Here is a 22,481-nt window from a genome sequence, read left to right as displayed (position 1 = left end):
AAGGGGCTGTTGCAGCTTAGCTGGGGACTGATGCAACCTGCTGAAAAAGGTGGCTGTTTCTCCTCCTTGCTGCCACTGTCATCTTCTTTTCCTGTTTCCCTAAGTGTCTGATTTTTTTGCCATATTGACAAGTGCAAAAGAGTTGTATTGGTTAATGGAAGTGTTTGCTCTCCCTGCAGAAAGGCAGAGAGGAAACAGCATCTTTCTTTGATCATTTCCTACTTGTTCTTTGTCACTCTGTCTCCGTGGGGATCTTTTATTTGGCTACTAAGAATGACATCTCTTGGCCTCACGGAAGGCAGCTGCATATCACGCGTGTGTGATCAGGAAAGACAAGACAGACCTAGGGTGTAATTTTTGTTAATCAGTGGCAGCTTTCTTCTGCCTGCGTAAGCACCATGCTGGGACTGTCATGTGCTACTGCAGGGAGGCAAACGGTGGTTTCCTGGTGCCTTGTAATGAGGGAGGAGAGCGAAAACCTTTCTTGGGATTTCTTCTTCTTATGGCAGTCTTAATTTGGGGTCCTGTCTCCTTTGACCTGATCCTTGACCTCTCTAATCCAGAGCCCTGTGCTCCTGGTGGAGCTCGCTGCTGCCTGGTTTCCAGCAGCGGTTGTACAGCCAGATGTGTTGTCTTCTTCAGGAGGGTGCCTGGTGAGTAGATCCCCTTCCACCTTCCCAGGGGTGAACCGCCATCAGATTCAACTGGAGCCAACATTGCAGAAGAGACCCAGTTTTTTTTATTTAAAAAAACCCCAAAGCTGTAACTCTTTACCTCCTCAGTAGGATTCACTGGAGAAATGGCAGCTGATTTTCAGGCAGCGTATGAAGGCCCGTGGTCAAACACAGTGTAAGCAAGGGGAGAACACGCAGTTCCCATTCCTGTACTTGCTTCTCTCCTCATTAGTGCAGGATTTGTTTCATTTACTAATTTCATAGCTTACTATCTCAAGCTTTTGACAACGTTCCCTTTATTAAAGAAACGGCCATATGGAGAGACAGCAAAACATGGAGATAAACTTAAAACCGGTGCCGATAAAAGGATGCTGCTTTAGTGATTCTGTTTCCTGTTCTGGCTGATGGGTGATTTTGTTGATATCCGAGCAAATTGTTCAGGCTGTGGGGAGGGAAGGCTTTGAAGAGCATGTTGGCATTGTTTGTAGTTCTCTCCAACTGCTCTTACTGAAGTCGGAGCAGACTTGAATTGGCAAGAGGGGCTGGTTTTCAAATCTACTGTAAATTGCTTTTTTTTTTTTTTCCCCCCAAGCATCTGAATAATTAACCAGCCCGTCAGTGTTTGCTCATAGCAAGACACAGGCAGACAGGCAGTGCTGTGCCCTTCAAATGATATCTGCAATGCTATTTAGAAATGAGTGTTAAATTAACTTTCCAGGGTATGGGCAGCACTGGCCCTGAATATGTGGTCTCTTCCAAGGTGAGCAGAACTTCTGAAGATAAGATGCACAGGCTTAACTCTTTCCAGAGCTGGCCCACCAGAGCCTCATGGTGCTCCAAAAGCTCACCTTTAGACTTAAACCATTGGTTTAGGTTTTAAAGGCCGTGTTTTGCTAATGCAGCAGTACCAATTTGCTAATTTCCACGCAGTTTGGTCTTGCCAGAGCTGGAGGGAACCATTCACTGTAGCCAACTGTGCCTGGAAACACATGGCATCAGTCATGAGCAGGGGTCATGGCCAGGAGCATCAGTCTTGTGCTGGTGACTGGTTGTACCAAAACCCGAGGAAGGTGCAAGGCTGTGTCCCTCCCAGTGTCACACAGGCTTAGGTCCGGAGCATGTGGCTCTTAGAAAGGGGAGCAGAGGTTTGGAGGAGACCTTGGAAAAGGTGCCTGAAACCTGGATATGGGGGAGAGTTTGGTTTTTAGCATGTCAGGTATCTTATATGAGTTCATGCCCTTTCAAAATTGCTGTTTTTCAGTAATGGAAGAAATTGTTATTTTGCTTCTCTAGGGAAACTAAACTTGTATCGTGCTGCACCTGTTGGTTAACTGAATTAAAGAAGGGTAGAATCTTCAAGGCAATTATGCTCCTACAAGCAAGAGTGAAGCAATTATGCTCCTACACAGCACTGAAATGTGGGGTGCAGAGGCACCACTGACACTGTGATGGACACTTGGAAGCCATACATCTACATCCCAGTGCGTTTCCCACTGGCCAGGGAGCACTGTGTGCGTTCCTCCTCTGCAGGCTTGCTCCCTGGGAATGTGGTTTTAGGTGGGTGGGGGGTCCAGCATCTTCACTGCCCCTAAGGAAAAGCAGGAGGAGTTTGGTTATCAAATGCAGTGCTTGGCAGCAGCTGACTCAGCCATGCCCATGTCCTGGCTGGAGAACCCTGATGTAGAGAGTGGTGGTCCTGGTCTCCCCAGCCCAGCAAGGGAGGGCAGATGGGACCTGGAGGGGTGAGCTATGGACAGGGGACACAAATGGAGACCAGCTTTGTTAGCTCACTCAGCAGTCTGCTATTGGCTGAACCAAGCTTGACAAATTAGGCTCTGTTGTCAGTGGCTGTGAGTGCCACGCTTTCTTTTTTTTTAGAGGCTCTGCCTTTTGATTTCATAAAACATCCCCTTGATGGTGCTCTGGGGCAGAGGCTAAACCAGAGTGGTCCCCATCCGTGCTTTTGCTAAGGAGATGCTGGTGCTGAGGTGCCAGGAGGAGGCTGGTGGTTGCTGGGAGCATCTAGTCAGCCTCATGCCCTGATCTCCACCTACTGCTGGGGCTTGGGACGGTTTGGGGCTCTTTTCTGCCACTGGCAGTTTGTGTGGCTAAAGAGTAGCTTTGAGATGAAGAATGCAGGGTCCCCTGCCTCAGTACTGCTGAAACACCTGGGATGAGGCTCTGTGCAACAACTGATGTAGGACGGGGTTTTATTTCCCCTTCATGTACAACCTCTGTGAGAAGCGATGGGTCGGCTGACAAGGTGTGTGAATGCTTTTTAATATTGAGTTCTGCTTCCTCTTTCACTCGTGCAAGGCCAGAATGACCAGATCACTTTAATTAACTAGCTTTAAGTAGCTTCAAGAGAAACGAGTGTGGTGGGTCCTCAGTCATCCCTTAGGGCAGCCATCCATCCATCCGTCCATCCATCTGTCCATCCATACAGCTCTCAGATGCATGGTGGTGTCTTATAACTGAATTTTGGCAGCTCTTATTCACCGTGGAAATCTGTCCTGGGAGAAGCTAATGATCCCAGCGTTGAACTTCTTGAATAAGTGATTGATCCCAGCCCTTGCCCAGCACTCAGGGACTCTGTGCAAGCTCCTACAGGGACAGAAATAGCCACTGTCTTTGTCTGTCCAGTGCACAGGGCTATTGCATCATGTTCTGGAGCATTCAAGGATAAACGAGTAGCAGGGATGTGATCAGAAGTTAGATCTTGGTCTTCAAAGTGGGAGGATTTTTTAGAGTGGCTCCAAGAGATTTCTTGTCTCTGGGACACAGCCTGGATCTGTGTAGGCAGAAGCTGACCTGGAAACCTGAGTGAGTCTGGCCCAGCAGAGCCTTCTGGTCCTGGCAGTTCTCCTGTTCAGTGGTGCACTGTGCTGCCCCGTGCTGCCCCTTGGACCCACACCAAATGCTAACTGAAAGAATGAGGACACGAGGCGAATCCTGCTCCTCTGGAGTGGGCTGTTGGCCTGGCAGGGCCTGGTGGGTCTGCGTTGGGTCACCCTGGGAAATTCAAAGTCTGGCTCCATCGAGACAGCCTATCATTATTCCTCAGTCATAGTTTCTTGGGTACAATTCACTGCCCGGCTTGTGGCCAAGCTTTGATAAATGAGCTTTGTCAGACAGCAGGCTTGCAGATTCACCTCTGGAGCAGAGCTATGGGGTCTCCTGTTTGAGCGAGCTACCCTGTGTCAGCATGAATCAGAGGAAAAGTTGTACGTTAATGGCAAAGAAAGCCTAACACCCACTGGCTTGGTGTGAACGTGTTGGCTGGGTAGCCCTCGGCTGGTGGCAACGCAGTGGATGCCTCTGAGGCTAGTGATGGGCTGCGCACGGGATGCAGGGGCAGCAGAGGAGGGTTGGTGGGATCCTGTGTGGTCCGTGAGGCCCCAGAGTTGTTCGCTCTGTGCCAACTACCTTCCTCCGTCCCCTTCTCGTCTTGCTTTTTTTAAGACTTTCTTTTGCAGCTCTAGAGGACAAATTAAATGGAGTTGAGTTGATTGATTTTGCCAGCACCTGGAATAATTTTGATGCCTTTGGCATGCTCCATCCCAGGGTGCAGGCGTGCAGACCTGACCTGCTCTCCATGCAGGGCACAGCCAGCCTAAGGAGTTCTCATAGCTGGGGCACCTCCACACGCTGCTGGGACCCTGACTGCTCAGCAAGTTATTGCTTCCCTGGCCCCCAGCTAGTCTTACCCTTGCTAGCAGAGGTCGCTTTGGAGGGTTATTTAAAATGCTTCCCATGACTTCAAAGTGCTGCTTGGTTTTCTGATGCTCTTCTCCTTTGAGCTGGCTGGTGCCCTGTTAGAGCTGAGTGCTGCCAGGATGGAAACTTGAGCTAACTTCACCTGGATCAAGCATTTGCTTGGATCATGTCAGGCCTTCAAGCACATTGTTGCTTTCTATTAAAAAATAAAAGGGGAAAAACCTTTTCTTTTACCATACTGCAGAGTTTTGGGTGAGTAGTGCCTGTTGTCCCAAACACAGCACTGAACTGTGGGGTGCAGAGGCACCACTGACACTGTGATGGACACTTGGAAGCCATACATCTACATCCCAATGCGTTTCCCACTGGCCAGGGAGCACTGTGTGCGCTCCTCCTCTGCAGGCTTGCTCCCTGGGAATGTGGTTTTAGATGGGTGGGGGGTCCAGCATCTTCACTGCCCCATCCGTAGAGGGAGGTCCATGATAAACCAGAGGGGAGAGAGTGCTTGGGAAGCTCAGGCCATGCCTACAGGGCACATGCCTTCCAGTTTGCTTTCTGCTTATTGCTTTACTGCCCTGCTATGAACATTTATAGCCGAATTTTCCAAAGCAGAGGGCACTGGGGCACCTCACTGCAGCTGAAGATCAGTGGGAACCGAGTGCTTCAGTTCTTCGGGGGCTGTTGCGAAACACTGAGTAACTCTTGGGAAAGAAGACCTTGGTGTCGGGGTTTTGATCAGCCGGTTTTGCAGAGTTATTCTTCAGGCTCTCAGCAGTATCCCCCCAGCCATGTGGCTGCTGCAGTGGGATTTGAGCAGTCCTGGCTTCCTCTGGCCTTGAGCCTTTATGCCAACCCAGCCACTACTGTCGGGAAGCCAAGAGAGATAAAGTAGCTTCCCTTGGCGTGCGCTCCGAAAGAGAGACTGGAGGGGCAATAACCTTCTCCTGAGGATGAGCATCCCTTGGGTTGGGCAAAACTGAGTTAATGAAGTGAGTCTGTTAAAGGAGGGTAAAATACAGGTTGTATAAGCTCCTGCATAGTTGCTGTTTCCAGGCAGTGTAGCTTAGATTGAGGGAAATGGAGCCTTTATGTTTTTTACCCTCTATCTTTAGTCCTTCCTTTTCCTGCACCCCACAAGGGACCAGGGTCCATGGTTTCCATCCTAAGTTAGCGTTTGGCTTGTCTTACAGGCTGGCAAATGCTTGTGTTGGAGGATTGAACCCAGTAAAGGAGTGATTCCCCCCGAGATGGAGGTATCTGTGGCTGTCATAGCAAACTTGGATGACACTGAGAAATTCAAGGACAAGGTGAACCTGTTCATAGAGAACAGCCACACCTATGTTAGCCCCGTCCGGGCTGTTGGCACTGGCACCACGATTGTCACCAACAAACCCTTTGCTCTGGAGCTCAACTTGGGACCCCACTTCTGGTAGGGTATCTCTTAGTGTCTGCTTCTCCCGTGAGCTCAGCAAGAAGGAGTTTTGCTGTAGTCCTTCAGGCTAGTTGTTCTTCAGTGCTCAGGGTCCTGGCTCTGTTTCCCTGAAGGCACAGGGCTTCCTTTAGACACCTTTTATGGCCATTTGAAAGTTGTTAGATACCCTCAAAAGCCACCAAAATGGAAACCAGTCGCTAAATTGTCACTGAATTGTCTTTAGTTATAATACATATATTTTCTCACTTTATCAAATAAAGATTTGGAGGAAAACAGCAGGGCCTGGAAGCCTCTGGGTGGAAAATGCTACAAGTATAAACATATTTCCCTTTACAATAATGTTGCTTGTTTTTCCCTTCACTATGGAGTATCATCTCCCAACAGCGGAAAACCTTGGTGGTAGCTTCTTAGCAGCTCCTCAACTAAATTAGTGGTGCTAATGTTCTGTTTGCCCTCTGCCCAGCAGTCCTGGAGGAGCAGCAGAATTTCTTTGCCCCATATCATCCCTCAGTTTGCTCATCTTCCCCGTCTCCCCTGCCAGGCTGCTCTTTATTAGACGTAGTCGCTCTTTCCTCATTTCTCCCACCCACTTGCCTTGGCGTCACCAAGGGTGAGGGTGGCTGCAGGACCAGCTCTGAAAGGGAGAGGAGGAGAAGACCGCTGAGTTTGGGCAGGATAAATGGAGAGTGTTAATTAAAGAGCTTAGCTGGAAGGAGGGGATTCACTGGTCTTAAAGCCTGTGTCTGAAACCAGGCATGTTCTTGTAAACAGGAGAAAAATAAGCCTTGTGTTGGAGACCTCTTGGGACGAGAAGAATAGTCTTCTCGAGGTGCCTCTTCCTTTCCCTGGCTGCAAAGAGGATCCACAGTGCTCCAGTACCTAAATTTTGGGGTAGAAAGAGCGGGTTAATACTACCTTAAGCATTTAGGATAGATTTTGGGGGTTTAAATCTGCATGCACAAGCCACCCACATAAGCAGGGACATTGCTTTTCCAGCGTGTCCTGTGCTCTGTGCAGCCACAAATCGGCTACACAAGGGAGGGGACAATGGCAGTGTGATTTGTGTCATCGTCCTCTGCCCCCCTTCACGTCTGGGCCTGCAGGCTCAGTTTGGAGTTGTTGCTGTCGGCTGCAGAGCTGCCACCAGGTGAGCTGAGATGGGACCCAGGTGATGTCTCAGATGAGTTGGGCTTTCCCAGAGCCACAAATTCTGCATCCACCCAGAGCTTCTCCAGGCTTTCATCTGTGCTGTCCACCACATAAACCATTCCACACTAAGCTTGTACACATCATGTTTTAACAGTCTGTTTCAAAGACTGGTTTGTTCTATACTCTTAGGTCTGTGTATTTAGCTGCTTGTGGCTGTCAAAAAACCAGTTCCAGGAACAATTCATGTCCTGGTCATACTCAGATTTATAGGAGGTAAAATAATTACTCCAGACTAGCCTGCAGTTAGTGTTTCTTTACATGAAGGAATCAATTTCCATTGAACATTCATTTTGTTTTCTATCTAGCTGTGGTTATTCATCTCTCGTTGTCATTCCATTCCCTCAGCAGCTTGACCTGGTCTTGCTGCCATGTTTGTATCGGGGAAACTTCTGTTGATCCTATGTTCTCACAGTGCATTTATCTTCTTAAAACACAAAACCAGCTGCACCCTTCAGGCAAAGAACAATATGTTCAGGGTGATGAGGGTTGGATGCTGCCTCAGGGATGGAGGGGTGAGGGGATAACGTGGGTGTCAGGGCAGGGGCCCCACCAGCGAGGCACAAGATCACCAGATGAATGAGCTACACCCTGTAGCTCCCCAGTAGCATCTCCAGAGGAAGACATCTGAGGCAGCAGCTCCCAAGGGGAAGGTGAAATGGCAGTGAAGCTGTTCCTCCATCCACTTGCAGCCAGGACAGGCCAGCTTAGCATCTGATGCAGCAAGACCTGCAGGAAGCACCTTGGAAAAACACTCCAAGTATTAAGCACCAAAGGCTGGTGACACTCTGCAGCAACTGAGATGATCTTCATGCAGCTCTTCCTTGCTGTACACAAACAGACCAGCTGGATGCTGATAAACTTTGGGGCAACCAAGGGCTGGCTTTTGCTGAAGCTTTGATCTAGGTCAGCCTTTTTGGAGGTTCTTTTATTGCTGAGTGTGCAGTCAGATAACGCCATCAGGGTGCTGAAGCTGGGCGACTGCTGGGAAATAGCAGCTCCCGTGACATTTTACATCTCTTTTTCTCTTCCAGCATGGATCCCTGCTGTTACCACTAACAAAGGACGACGCACCCATCAGTTCTATTGGACCAACAGAAGGCTTTGCCCTGTTTCACCAGCGTGATTACGTCCCTGCCACCAGCACCACCAAGGGCAAAGGTTCATCCGAAAGCCCCAAACCTGCCTGCCCTGTGTTTAAGCTTCAACCGCTGAGGATGGAGCTGATGCCAGGCAAGACTATGGAGATGATGCTGGAAGGCTTCTCCAGCACTCCCCAGGTGAGGTCTCCCTGAGGGCTGAGCCTTTCCCATCAGATCACCTCCACTGGGACTTCTTCTGCAGCCCCTTGAAATTTGCCTGAGAAAATGAGCAAGTGTTTTCAAGAAACTGTTCTAAGCCACAAGTTACCATGGCAGCACCAGTTGCTTTCCTTGCTGGCCACCATCAGTTGCTAAGGCTTTTTAGTGTTTCCATGGCTACCGTAAACCCAACCTGCTGATACCAAAACACCGGCTGAAGGAAATATTGCTACTTCAGGGGCAAACAGCAGGTTACAAGGTGTCGTGTGCTGAGGCAGAAAGGAAAGGCAGAGAAAATAAGTTACACTCAGACTCGGAGCACTGGCAGGAAGTAAATAAAAAAATGTGAAGTAATATATGTGGGGGAAGCAGTGAGTAAAACAAAACACCTGTGAAGGCAGGGAGTGTCTGGGAGCAGCATCATTTTTCCTCTGTAGACAAACATGGGCAGAGGGCTTGTCTAGCACTGAGTCCTGGAAGAGAAAAATGAACACAGTGTGTCAGCTCTAATGATCGGGATGATGTTCATCCACGTGGGAAACTGTTCCCAGGGATCATTATAATTGACAGCTTGACTTTTGTCAATATTTCCATAAGAGCTGGCCCCAATTTCTCAGCCAGTCCCGGTGTTCCAAGGGCAGCCAGGTCTCGCAGCACCCTTGGATGGCAGCTCAGAGGGGGAGATTTCAGCCGGGTCACCGGGTGTTCTCCTCCCTGGATCCTTCTTTCCAGGGGAAATCCAGCTCTGCAGAAAAGCTGCCAGCTAACCCTGGTGTGCATTCCCTCTCTCTGAGACTGCTGGGCACAGATGTTTAGGCAAATATGGAATAAATCTGCATTAAGCTCCTGCTGATACTTGTGTTTTGAGAGGTGTTTTAAAGGGTTGCCTCAGTGGTAGCTTGAGGAAGACTTGATTACTCACCTAACTGACTGTGATGGGACTGTCCCTGTGCAGTTCTGAGCCCAGAGGTTTTGCTGAAGCGGGGAAAAGGTACCAGAAAGGAAATAAAGTGATCAGGGTGCTGGTGAGGGTGTCTTGCCTGGAAAGCCGAAAGGGGATCTGTGAGCTCAGCTGTGGCTACCTGGCTCCTGCAGTCAAAGCCAAGACCCTGGGAGTGGGCTTTCCACCTTCCTCGGGTCTTGAGAACTTAATAGTCTTGAGGTTGGTCAGAAGCCCAACTCCCTGCACTGCACGTGCAACACGGATGATTTTGAAGTCTGTAGACTCTGAGGAGGAGTTGGGTTTTGGTGTTGTATCAGGGGGAAGAGTGAGAGATGAAGGGAAGAATTTGGGGAATTGAAACCATGAGAAATCAGGAAAAATCTTAAGAGCATCCAGCTTAAGCAGAGGGTTTTCATGTGAAGTGCAAGACGTCTCTTTCCTGGGGAGGTTTCTTTTAAAATCAGCTCTAGGAGGGCACAGTACCTGCTAGGAATGAGTGACCCCCTCTTTACCTGAAGGCAGGCTGGCTATTTGGGTTTTTCCTATGGAAAAGTCCACTAAGCTTCCAAGGGAGGGTTTGCTGGCATTGGCCCTTCTATCACCTGTTTCCCTTAATACAGTTGTATTATTTTTTTTAATCAGTTCCTACAGCTTTCTGTAAGCGTTATGCTTGGCAGTGGGACAAATCAAACCAGTAATCATTTGGGGCAGGGACTTTTACAATTGTAGGCAGCACATGACTCACGAGTGCTTTTGGTGGATAGTGGGGTGTAGCATTACGGACGTTTGAGAGCAGAATAAATGGGATGCAGCATAAAAAGAAAAGGGGGCTGTTGAGGAGCCCAGTGGCTGTAACTTGATGGAGGTAATACGGTCTGTGGCTGGGTGGGTAGCAAATGCAGTGTGTTTTTGGGACGCCCTGCTGGCCCCTTCTGGGTGACGGGTGACTCCTCTGTGCAGGTGGTGAAGCAGCAGCTGCTGTGCCACGCCGTCATGGGGAGCAAGGCAGGGGAGGCACAGATGTCACATGCGAGTTTGTTGCTCCCGTTCTGCAAAAGTCCTCCAGAGAAATCACTTTCTGGGTGGAAAAGGTAAGTCTCTGGATTTCATCCTGGCATTTAATAGCGTGGCTGATGACTGAAAGGCTGGTGGGGGGGGTGTGCTTGTGTTCAAAGGAGGAAGTTAAATGGCTTCTCCAAGTCCGTGGGGCTTTAGCTATTGAGCCGGACCAAGCTTTTGCCATTACACTGATATCAATATTTCGCTCCTCTGGGATTGGGAACAGTATCACCAGCTCTGTTCGGCCCTTCTTGATATGGAGACAGAATTGAGCTGCTGAGCCAAGGGCACAGGGTGAGATGTGTGGGACCCACGAGAACAGCGTGGGCTTTGCACAGCCACCTCGTGTGCTGGGGCTGCAGGTGGGCGAGCAGAGTGCTGCAGCTGAGCGATGCTGAACCCCCTCCTCACCCTTCCTGAGGCGCTTCATAAAGTAAGCGAGGATGTTTTTAGAGATGGAACTGGTTTTTAACTTCACCCAAGTAAAACTGAGATTACAGCTGCTCTGCTGAGGGAGATCATGGCTACTTCTCAGTATGTACTCAGTATGAAGGGAGGTTTTTGGGGATCCTGCAAGGCACAGTGATGTCTGAACATCGATCCTGTAGGGAAGCTGGGAACTGAGATTCCTGTCAATTCCTCAGGCTGATAAGAAAAACCTGTCATCTCTTGTCTCTTTGCCTTCTCTGCTGTTGGTATGGATGCTAGCTCCTGGCATTTCCCCAAGCCTCACCTTCTTCAAAGGACTCACAGATGTCCTTCAGCTGCACTGATAATAACACCAGCGCAAAGCAGGTGCCCTTTAGTCTCTGGATCCTGACTCCTGCATCACCTTTCGCTCTCCCGTGAGGTGTTGAAAAAGAGAAGATATTTCATTATTTAGTTTCAGTGTTTTCAGGTCTCTCCTCCAATTCCCAGGCTTTCAGAGAAGCACAGAATCCTGTGAGCAGGCAGTTCAGGTTTAATTAGAAGCTTTCCAGCTATCCCTGATGTCTGCCTGTGGTCTGCTTGATGCCATGCGCTCTGATTTATCGACTGCTATGACACTGCAGCTGTTTGATATCAATACGTTGAGAACTAGTTTCCCAAACACTGTCTAGTTTATGTAGACCATGCAGGAAGCCCAGAGCAGTGCATAAACAGGCAGAAATAGCTTAGGCAGGGCTGAGCTTTGAGGCCACAGTCACTGGAGCAGGGGCAGCAGGACACCCGTTGCAGCCTGACTGTTGAGGCTGTATGTGCATGTACGTGTTCAAAGCTAACCTTAGGCTGCTGCAGGCTTTCCATTCTGGGCCAAATCCTGCTCGCTTTTCCCCTCTGACCAGCATCACTGCTTTTATGAGGCTACTAGAGCTGATAAGGTTGTAAGAAATTACTGTCTGCGAGTGAAAGTCATCTTGTGCCATTCTGCTTGAGAGAGGGTACAAAACTGGAGACAAGTGGTCTGGGTTCACTTTCTGGTGTTGATCTTGTTCATGCAGCTGCCTCCTCTCTGGTTCCTATTCCCTCCTCTGTATGCAAGAGTGTTTCCCTGTCCCCCGGGGGATGCTGTGGTTTCTAAACATGAAAAGCATCTCATATACTTAGAGAAAAGCCACCTAGAAGAGTAGAAACTAACAAAAATAGTAAATAGAGGTGTATGAACGTTTGGGGTTGAAAAACTTGAAATACATTAGAAAAGGAAGGAGTTCCATGACCACTTCAGGTTGCTTTTTTCCTTGTCTCCTGTTCCTGTAGCAACCCAGTGATGTCCTAACTCTTCAGTACCAGCCTCTTTCTTTAAAAAAACATCTCCCCCCTGCCACTCAGCATTGTCCTGGCCTTAGAGCAGCCCTTCTTAGTCTGTGACACAGACCAGCAGCCCCTTCTCTGCAGACGTTCAGGTGAGCAGCCGTGGGCCTTCCCGCTGGTGGGGTTTGAAGAGGGAGGAGTGTGGTGGTACGGTTCTGTTGGGAGGTCCTCTAGTAGAGAAGTTTATTCCTTAGAGTCAGCAGTAGACTGGCCTGAACTAAATCAGATTCCAAATGAGCTGCTGAAGGAAATGAAATATCATCTGAATTGGGGAAATACATCCTGGCTCCAAGACATGAGGAGAGGGGAGCAGGCAGCTAGGCCTGGGCAAGCCATGTATAAAGGTGTCTCTTGGAAGCCATCCCAGCTCTCCAGCAGCCATTTTCAGATAACCTCACGAGCAGCTTGCTTTCTTCAAGGGCAGCCCTGCTTTCAGGAAGGCTGAGGAAGCTCCTCCAGCCACTGCCCAGCACCTGCCCTGTTGTTGTTGGAAGGTGTTGGACATGGGCTCTGCTAAACGCTTGTTGTAGGCATGGCCACCACTTCTGTGCCATGCCAGTGCAAGGTGCAAGGGTGAGGCTGCAGTGCCATGCTGCTTGTGCTGTGAGGGTAAAGGAGTTCCTCTAGAGCTGGGGCAAAAGGCCCTGGTGTGCCAGAGTGCTGATTTAGTTGTGTATTTAGCACGTAGCTTCTGTGGGTCCAGCATTCAGTAGAACAATATTTATTTTCCTCATGTATTGATGCAGAGCACAGTGAGGTGAGCCTGAGATAGCCTCAGACAAGAGTGTGGTGGTGTCTGTAGTCAGGTGCACACTGTGAAGAAAACGCAGGATGAACTGAGAAGCCTATGCTGGGGTCACACCTTGAACATTTACACGTTCTGTGCTGTTAGACCTTGGGACTTCATCACGCTAGTGATTAATACTCTTCATTTTCCTTGCGGCCCATGAAGCTGGAGATAGGGGAGGAACTTCATCGTTCCATCAGGTTTAACCCTGCTTATGGAGCAGATTTGAGTACCCGGGTAGCAGAGAAGGTTCTGAAGACAGAGTTACTTGAGCATCCTCATGAGGAGCAGGTCACCGTTTGGGTAGAATTCTACTTTCCGAATCTCCATATCCAGCCCATGGCCCTGGACTTTGGCTGCATCTTGAATGACACTGCAGATGTGTGTTACATCGAGATGACCAACTGCAGCCTGCTTCTTGTCCAGTACCACTGGGCGTTCCTGATGGACAGCCACGTGAGCCAGATGAGGTCTGAAGCTCTTCTCCTTCCTCGTGTCCTGTTTGTCTTTGCAAAGACCAAGGCTGTTTGCCTGTGAGCTGACAAATTGCTTTCAACTTTCCCTTGTGGGAGTAACACCTACCAGCCGTGGTCAGGCTTAGGTGCTCAGGGAATAGGTGTTCTCCACCAGTTTGATGCTGGGAAGGAGTCAACGTTCTCCAGCCAAGCTGGGGCTGTGAGATGCTACCAACACTTTTTGCATCGTCCATAACCTAGAGTCCTGCTTTATTTCTGGAGCTATAAACCTATACTTAGGCACCGGGACAAGCACGTATATCATGTGACCTCTTTTTCTTCCCTGCCAACCCTGTGTGTTGTCATTTTACACTAAGAACCTACACAGGCACTGCCACCAGAATGATGTTCTGCTGTCCCAGTCTCTTGCTGCTCCTTTGCTGTAGCCCCCATACTGGTTCCCCTGGGAACCCTCAGACCTTTGTGGCCTGAGATAAACACCACGTTGGTGAAGTGAGTTTTCATCTGTTAAACTGCACATCACGTTCCCCAAACAGCTAGTTAGTGTTTTACAGGGAAAAGGCAGGTTCTGCTGCAGCTTTGGGTACAGCTGTAGGTGTTGGTGGGAGCACTTGTGTGAACGTCCCTGGGAAGCAGGGCCAGCCAGCGCTGGGCTGTGGTTTCCAAGCCCAAGAGCAATCTTGCAGTTGTGCTGGAGCACATTTATAAACACATTTCTAGCAGTTCCTCCTGCTGTGGCCTCTCTGCATAGTATAAAAGTCTAGTCTGGGCAGTTTTAATTACAGTAGCAAATGGTTTTTCCATAATGCCCTAGGAAACCGAGCAAAGTTAACCGTTGTGCATTGAAGTGCTGCTATTACAAATAATAGAGATCATCAGTAAACAGTTTTGTTTAGGGAATTGGGATCTGGCTCAAAGGATACGACCTACTGGGAACTGGAGATTAGCTATGACTATGAGGAGGGCTTGGGGAAGAAGACCTGGGCACTGGGGTAGCCCATTCACAGCTGGGTCTTCCCAAGTAACAGTCTTTAGTGTGGCCCTTCTTGACGCACGGCACCTTCAAGAACAGACCCTAAAATGCAGAGGAAAGTTTGCAAAAGCAGGTGGAGGGAGGTGGGCAGGGAAGGAGGAGCAGGGCTGTAAGCTGTGCTTGGAGGCTCCTGTCATCTCCTGGTAAATTAGATTAGGGTTTAATTACAAGCTAGAGGGAAAATCTAATTTTGATGATAGAACAATGCATATATTTTATAATAACAGAGAAGCAAGCACGTTACAGCAAAGCCTGTGTGGAATTAATTTCCTCTGGGGCCACTTGTTGGCCAGTTGCCTGTTTACTCTTTTTTTTTTTTTTTTAGAACTAATTTAGGTTTTTGTAAATGTGAATGCTGAATCAGTTTTCAGCTTTTAATTACCCCATCTCCACCTAAATTGGCTTTGAACCTGAGCCTGCAGGTGCTTGTTCTTGCAGGGGATGCTGAGTCACCCAACTCTGCTGAGTCAGTAGCAGTTGAGGGTCCTGAGCACCTGGCAGGATAGCACCTCTGCTCCAAAGGGCTTGGCATAGCCCCTTCACTGGCTCGTTAGCACTGGGCAGCTCCCTTTTCTGCTCTGCATGTTAATTAAGCAGTAATGTACTCTCTCTGGGTCCCTCAGCAGACACCATGTGATTCTCCATGGCAGAGCTGGAAATGAAGATGGTCTCCAAGCTATTAACACCTCAAATTGCTCATTAAGAGCCCAGCAGAAGGGCAGCATGTCAGATATTATTTCTGGTCCACATTAAGCACTGTTGGTATTCTAAATTATCAGATCAAACTAACTCAGTCTGACATCGAGGGAATCAAACATCAGGTCTCATGAAGGTGAGATCAATAGAGTTTAACCATCCATACATCTAACCTTGCTGGAGCCGATCATCAGAGACTCCCAGCATCAATCAGACACACACATTTGTTTTGGCCAGGAGAGAAAAATGTTGTTTCTCTGCCTGGACAGGACTGTGTGCTTAGATCTTTTTGTCTTCTAATTGTTCAACCTATTTTTTCCTCTTTAATCACTGCTGCTACTTTGAGCAGAGCAAACGCAGTCCAACCATTGCTGTGTGGTTGGACGTGCCCAACTCACGCCAACTCATGCCCCTTCTCTGGCACTGTTGAGCCATATATATCTTGTGGTTACTCTTCTAGACCTATGTGGTTAGAGACAGACTGAGAATAGGCTCTCCTCACCCCTTGGGCCTTTGATAGCTCAAAGCTGAGTTAAGCCTTTGCACCAAGATGTTTTCTGCAGTGTTGGAATGGATTGCCAGAGCCACCCAGCAGGAGATTGTAGATCCGGAGTCAAATTCAAGCATTTCATCATATTTCTTACCTTAAAGGCTTCTTGAAAGACTGATTTGTCCCCCTTTCTAAGGGCAGTATCCAGCTCCTCAGCTTTGTTTGGCTTTCCCATCAAAAGGAAGACATTAAATCCAAAGGATATACAAGGATTTTCTTTGAGATCTATGACAAAGGCTGCTAAAGGCTCATCCCCAAACTTAGCTGTTCTCTAGAGTTTTCATCCTTTATTAAGGATCCGTGCCTTGTCATTTACTTTGAGCATTGCTGTTCCTGCATCACCTCTTTGTCCCCTTCATGCAAGACACGTTCCCTCCCTGGGATGGAGCTGACACACACCAAGTGGTCCCTGTGCCAGGATGGATCAGCAGGGAGCTCTGCACCTCGGTGGCACGTGTCAAACCCCCTCCGTTTATTGATCTGACATGCCTGGAGAGTGGGAACTTCTTGGCTACAAATCCAGTGTAATGAATTGCCAGTAGATTCTTTGGGGAAAGGGTTTGTTGAGCTAGATGTGTAGAAAATTACTTTCCTTTCCATCCAGGGTTTTCTCGGCCAATGTGTATTGAAGCAACCAGGAGCCTTTCTCCTCCCAAGTGGGTCTTCCTATAGCATGAGTAATTTCTCATGCCTCTGCCCTCTCTCCTTCCATGTCCCCTGGCAGGTTGCAGTGCAGGGGCCCTGCGAGCCAGATCCCACCCTTGTTACTGACCAGAAAAACTCAACTCCCTGTTATATTTGATGGGGTTTTTGCTTTGTTGTTTTTGTAACAAGGAAGAAATGGAAAATGCAGGCAGTGAAAAACAGTGCAAGGCAAAAATCTGACAGCAGTCCTCTGTCAGCCGCCGGAGGGGAGAGGGAGCAACAGCAGCAGTGAGAATAGACATCCAAAATGCACACATCCACTGTGCCCCTGATGCTGGGGAGTCTCAGATGGGGGACAGTAGACCATACCTCCTCCTCATCCCCCCTGTGCCATCAGCTCCTTGGAGCAGTACGTTTTGGGCTTTGGTAGCCCCATGGGTGCTGCTTTTCCTGCTTAAATCCCATGGGTGAGTTAGAAAAGGGCTGAGTCGTGATGGAAATGTGCTGCTGAATGGCTCTATGTGGTTTGGCAGCAGCAGAGAAGCGTTTTGCTCGGTGTAACAGAGAAGTGGCCTCTTATTTCTCAGAGATGGAGGGTCTTGAAGCAAGGGCTGGTGCCAGGCAGGCTTCACCTCTGGGGTGGCAGTGTGGCCACTGCCCACAGCTGATGGAGGGAGAGGCTCTGTACTCGTGGACAGAGACACTGGGGAGCTGGAGCAAGGGAGACTGGGAAATTTGCTACCTGCTCCACCCAGGCAGAATGAAAAGTAAATAAAATTATTGCCCAGGAGGGGTTTGAAGCCAGGCATAAGCGAGCGTATGTTGTTACCAAGTCTATATTAGAGACATAAACCTGGATACTAGGTGTGGTACAGTGATGTTTTATCAGGACAAAGGTTGGGGGGTGGTGATTTCCTATTTGCAACATGTCTGTAAGCTGCTTTCTTCTTTACTGTCACCACGCACCCTCCATCTCTGTGCTTCTTCCAGCATGGTGCTGCTCCTTTCCCAGCTCACGTGCTGGCAAGTCAGCCAGCCTGCCCCAGGCCTGGGCATGGCACCTTCTGGTTGAGCTCGTGGGAGTGTGACTGCAGGTTTGAGACAGCTTCTGCTGCCCCAGGGCTTCTGACCACCCGTTATGCTGTCACCTGGAGGACTTTTTCCTGAGCCATTGCAATGGAGGTTGGAGCCCAGAACAGCTGTATGAGAATCGCTTTAACTATTACTCTTGGCTTTTCTGAGGCTTGGCCTTCTCTTTTGCACCAGGCTGACAGACCCTGAGAGCTGTCCTTCACCTCGGGGACTGGGCAGCAGCCCCAGGGTGTTGGAGGAGCAGACTGAGGGTAGGAGCGGGGAAGGAGAAAGCATTGCTCAGGTGAAAAGCACTGCACATCCTACCCAAGGTGCTGTCAGGCAGCTGCCTGTCTCCCTGGCTTTGTCCTGTGCCATCAGGACAACGTGTGGGAGGTGTCCATGTGTCATCCATGCCCCAAGCAGGCTGTGGTGGGATGGGGGTTGCCTTCTGGTTTTATAGCCGGTCAGCAAACGCTGGCTGGAAGGTGACGACTTCTTTCTTTGTCAGCGATGTTCAGCTAGCAAACCTGGGGAGCAGCTGACTTCTGTCTTTGCTTTCTGAATATCTTCATTACCCAGGGCACGCAGCGGGAACCCGAGGTATGTTTGCACTGCAAACAGCATCCTTCTCCCTATAAATGCCATTACACCTGTGCTGCCTGGTTGGCTCGTGCTTTCATTCCCTCTGGGCAGGAGGCTGCCGCTCGAGGCCCATCTCTGCAGAGCTTTAATGTTTATGAAACAAAACGTTGATTCTTTTTTTTTTTAATTTTTTTGGTGGTGGTGGGCACAGCTTGCTGTCAGAGCCTGGCTGAGGCAGAGCGAGAGCATCGATTCAGGAAACGCTGCTGCTGCTTCCCCATCATCCCTCTGGCAGAGCACTGAGTAGGGAAGGCACCCGATGAAATCTGGGGGACAGGATGGGCTATTTACTCCTGTTTGTTTGCTGACCTGCTGTCACTGCATGTGACGATGAGGAGTAAGGTGACATAATTTTCCAGACCTTGTTTCTCGTCATTTCTCCAGCTGTTTCTCACCCTTCACTCTTTTCCTGCTTCCAGCAAACTGTGCATCAAACAGTTTCCTTAAGGGAAAATCCCTCTGAAGCCACTGCCATCGCTCTGTCCCAGAGTGCTGTTTCTAGTATTGCTGTGCTCTTTCCTGGTGCATCCTTGTCTTCACAGGATAGGTGAGAAATCTTTAAATGCTTAGGAGAAGGAGCTCAAGCCAAATTTGAATCCAGGTGCCAAATCTTCACATGTTTTCAGGTGTAAATCTGCACTGGGGATTTTTGTGCCAATTCCTTCTAGTCCAAGGTGCTTTCTAGTGCAGAGGTGATGGAGAGCCCGGCTTTCCTGCTGGTCCCATCATCAGCCCTGAGCTGGCTGCTGCCAAGACAGGGATTGGCAACAAAAACCCTTCCAGAGAACAGGGATTTTCTCCTGCATGAGGCTGGACACTCACAAGACAGTGAAACTAGTGCTCATCCTTCTGTACAGCCACTCTCTCCCCTCTAGAGCCTGATATTGGGATGGTGGATGGGCAGGATGGGTTTTGGGTGGGTTTCAGATCTCTTGCTGCTGAGTGGCTGGTTTAAGGCAGACGAGGAGAATACCATTCAGGGAGATCATTTCCCAAAACATCATGGTGTATTTCTTTTTCAGAAAGGGTGGGATCTGCCTGGCATGTGCTAGTGCTCTGTTTTCCTCTCATATCAGTGAGGAGACAGGAGATTGTCCCAGTGTGGAACAGAAGCAATGCTTGCAGTTCCTCTAAAAGCCAGGTGACCCAAGCCAGTGTTTTGGTCCCACAGTGGTTTCTTTGCCAACAGTTTCTTTGGCCACAGCCACCAGCTCCGTGTGCTCTAGGTGAGGAGCTGTGATAGGCTCTGTTAAATGACCCTGTTATAAAAAAAAAATCATCTCTTATCCACCTGGCCCATCTCTTCATCCCTGAAAACAGCCACAGTGTGAAGACCTGCTGTTACTACTTCCCTTGTAGCTGCGCAGGAGCATTGATTCATAGAGTATCTCAAGTTGGAAGGGACCCATAAGGATCATCAAGTTCAACTCCCTGATCCTCAAAGGACCACATAAAACTAAATCATATGACTAAGAGCATCATCCAGGTGATCCTTGAACTCTTGACAGATTGCCACGTTGCTCACAGAAGCAGGTGGGTTGTCTTTGCCAGCTCAGAGAACAAGTAGCAATTGAGTTGAGGCAGTATGGACCCTGGGTTCAAACAGCCCAGGTGAGGACTTTGGGATGTCAGGGATGTATCGCCATAAATCTGTGTCTCCTGACTCGGACAGGGAGGCAGCCAGGGGCAAAGAGAGGGGAAACCTTTAGCTCTCTACAGCATAGCAGCTTGGGGAGAACTTCAGGTCCCAGGGAGATTTAATTGGGCTCTGCAAAGAGCGGGGCAGCCCAAAGAGGTGCCCACCCCAGAGTTAGTGGTGTAGGCTGGTGCGAGAAGGGTTGGTTTATCCACACTGTCTCCTTTGAGCAGCAGGAGGCAGGAGTCCTGGGGAGCTGGGCACTCTGAGGGTCCTTCTGGGCCAGCTGGCATGTTGTGCATTTTTGAGAGCTCCTAACTCAATTAATGCTGCCTCTTCAGCTGCTCTGCCCCCCGGAGAGTCATCTTTCTCCTCTGCGTGAAACCTTTCCAACTGTGAGCTTGCTTTGCTTTCTTTCTCTTTGGTGGTAACTGTCACCTCTCCCTCACCCACTTGCCTCCATCATCCCACACTTGTCCCCAGCTGTCCCCAGTGTCACCTGGACCAGGCCAATCCTGTCTGGTCATCCCTTGCCCCGTCCCCAGGAGCTCAGTGGGGCCACTGGACTGTGAGCACGTTTCCTGGGAGTATGTCTGCCTTGTTCTTGGTAATGCAGGGGGTAATTATGTTGTGCTATGGGAGTGGCCTTTAATAACAACTCATCAGTGATGTTAACCCGCCTTTTACACAGGGTAAAAGCCACGCACAGCCTTAAATCTGTGATTTCTGCTGGTGTGACAAGCCCCACTCCTTCTGGACAGGGGAGGGCTGGCGGTGCTGGTGTACTCGGGCTGGAGCTTCAGTGTCTGCCTGAGTGATCTGGGGATGAGACCCTCGGAAGGGTATGAAACTGTCTTACATGTCTTATGAGGAACGGCTGAGGGAACTGGGGGGGTTTAGTCTGGAGAAGAAGAGGCTGAGGGGAGACCTCATGGCCCTCTACAACTCCCTGACAGGAGGGTGCAGAGAGGGGGGATGAGTCTCTTGAGCCAAGGAACCAGCGGCAGGCCAAGAGGGAATGGCCTCAAGCTGCGCCAGGGCAGGGTCAGACTGGCTCTTAGGAAGGATTTCTTTGCAGAAGGGGTTGTTGGGTGTTGGAATGGGCTGCCCAGGGCAGGGGGGGAGTCCCCATCCCTGGAGGGGTTGAAGAGTCGGGTTGACCCAGCGCTGAGGGATCTGGTGGAGTTGGGAACGGTCAGTGTGAGGTTCATGGTTGGACTGGGTGGTCTTCAAGGGCTTTTCCAACTGAGATGATTCTGAAAATTCTGAAAATAAACTGGAGCTTTTTTTGGTTTGTTTTTACTTCTGCATTAGTTATCGTTGCTGCTTTACCTTCTCCTGTCTTCCCCTGTGGTGACCCGCTGCAGAGCCCTGTTGGGAGGGTGTGCTGTGGCATCGCTGCCCACCCTGGGCGTGCCGGGCAGCCTGCACCAGTGCTGGGTGGTGGAGACACCTCCCCGGGTTCAGCAGATGCAGTCGAGATGAGCAGAGATGTTTCCTTCTAGGTGAGGACTTCAGGACATGCGCTGTCATTTCATCTCCCTCCTTTTCCTCGTCTGCTCTTGGCACTGCGGAGGGTCAGTGATGCGAGCTGGCGGGTAGAGGGGCCGGCAGCCATACCATGAGCTTGTCCTCATGGTTGGCTTTTCCTGTGGTGCAGCTGCAAGCCCCTGGGCTCTGGAGGTTGCTTGGCCAGGGGTTGTGAGGTCTTTGCATGCTGCTGTGGGGTGCAACGAGGCGCCCAGAGCTCATGGGTGCCTGGGCAGAGTCCAGGTACCTGCTGGTCCTCAATCTCCAGGATGCCTCAGCTCAGGCTTGAGCTGCTTTTTGGCTTCCTTTAGGGTGAAGCTGGCCTGCCAAGCCCGCACAGCCTGGTCCCTACCACCTCAGGCTGCATCCTCTTCATCCCTTTCATAAACTTGTTGAGATCCAGCTTCGGTCTCCTGCAGCCTTTTCCCCGAGGAGAGGAGAGATTGAGAATCTCTCTCTTCCCAGGGCTGGGAGCCTCCTGCTTGCCTTTCTAATCACCCAGGAGCAGCCTTCAGCTCTCAGCTGGTTATGCTCAACCAGTTCTTTGGCTCCCCCGTATTTCCTGGTATTCTTAACCCTTGCAGCCACACCCTTCGTGTTTCCAAGCTCTCTGTGTTTGTCCGCATGAAGACACCTTAAAATGGTGAGTGTCCAGATCCCTGCCACAAAGGCGGCTGGAGCACATCTCTCCTCCTTTGCTGTCAGTTAGGGGGGGTCAATACAGTCATCTGTTGGCAGACCTAATTTTTGAAGTAGCTGGTAGGATTGTAAATGGTGCTGATTACTTTAAATAGCATCTGCAAATTACGCTGTCAGGGCTTGTTTAATTTTGAACAAAGACTACAAATTATATTTATTGTTAGAGCTACTGATTTGTTCAGAGGGACCTCTGGCCAGAGTCTGATTGGGAAGCATTTTTGTGTCTGATAGAGAATCAGGAGCTCAGCTGATGCTTGTAAATCACCTGGCTGATGTGCAAAGTATGAGGAAGGAGAGGATTTACTGGGTCATGTTTTGCCATCTTTAAAAGCAGTGTGAGCCAGAATAACTCCAGTAAAGTCAGTGGAGGCTTCTTCCAGGGCTATGACCTGTCAAGAGAGGGAAGTCCTGCTGCCAAAGGATGATCTCCCCAAAGACCCCCTGGCCCTGGTCCAGCTTTGGTGGAACCAAAGTGCCTGAGGAGCTTTAGTGCCTGTCCCCTGCAAAACTAGACCAGCCACATCCCGTGGAAATACTCCGGGAGAAGCACAAGCCCTGTCAGACGGAGCTTGAGGGGCCTCACACCCTCC

At 49.7% G+C, this 22,481-nt stretch overlaps 1 protein-coding gene across 1 annotated transcript in view; it reads left to right on the top strand.

Annotated features, from left to right (window-relative positions):
- Nucleotides 1–22,481, top strand: part of LOC141929624 (hydrocephalus-inducing protein homolog) — a 107,089-nt gene that overhangs the window by 68,658 nt on the left and 15,950 nt on the right. The window contains 9 exon segments of the mRNA XM_074839357.1: nucleotides 5,582–5,820; nucleotides 8,064–8,084; nucleotides 8,086–8,122; nucleotides 8,124–8,309; nucleotides 10,234–10,285; nucleotides 10,288–10,364; nucleotides 12,070–12,114; nucleotides 12,116–12,198; nucleotides 13,051–13,380. Of these exon segments, the coding sequence (XP_074695458.1) occupies nucleotides 5,582–5,820; nucleotides 8,064–8,084; nucleotides 8,086–8,122; nucleotides 8,124–8,309; nucleotides 10,234–10,285; nucleotides 10,288–10,364; nucleotides 12,070–12,114; nucleotides 12,116–12,198; nucleotides 13,051–13,380 (1,070 nt within the window).

The sequence above is a fragment of the Strix aluco genome, chromosome 14 (genome assembly GCF_031877795.1).
Source record: "Strix aluco isolate bStrAlu1 chromosome 14, bStrAlu1.hap1, whole genome shotgun sequence".
Taxonomy (NCBI): Eukaryota; Metazoa; Chordata; class Aves; order Strigiformes; family Strigidae; genus Strix; species Strix aluco.
This window is presented reverse-complemented; position numbering and strand designations above follow the sequence as displayed.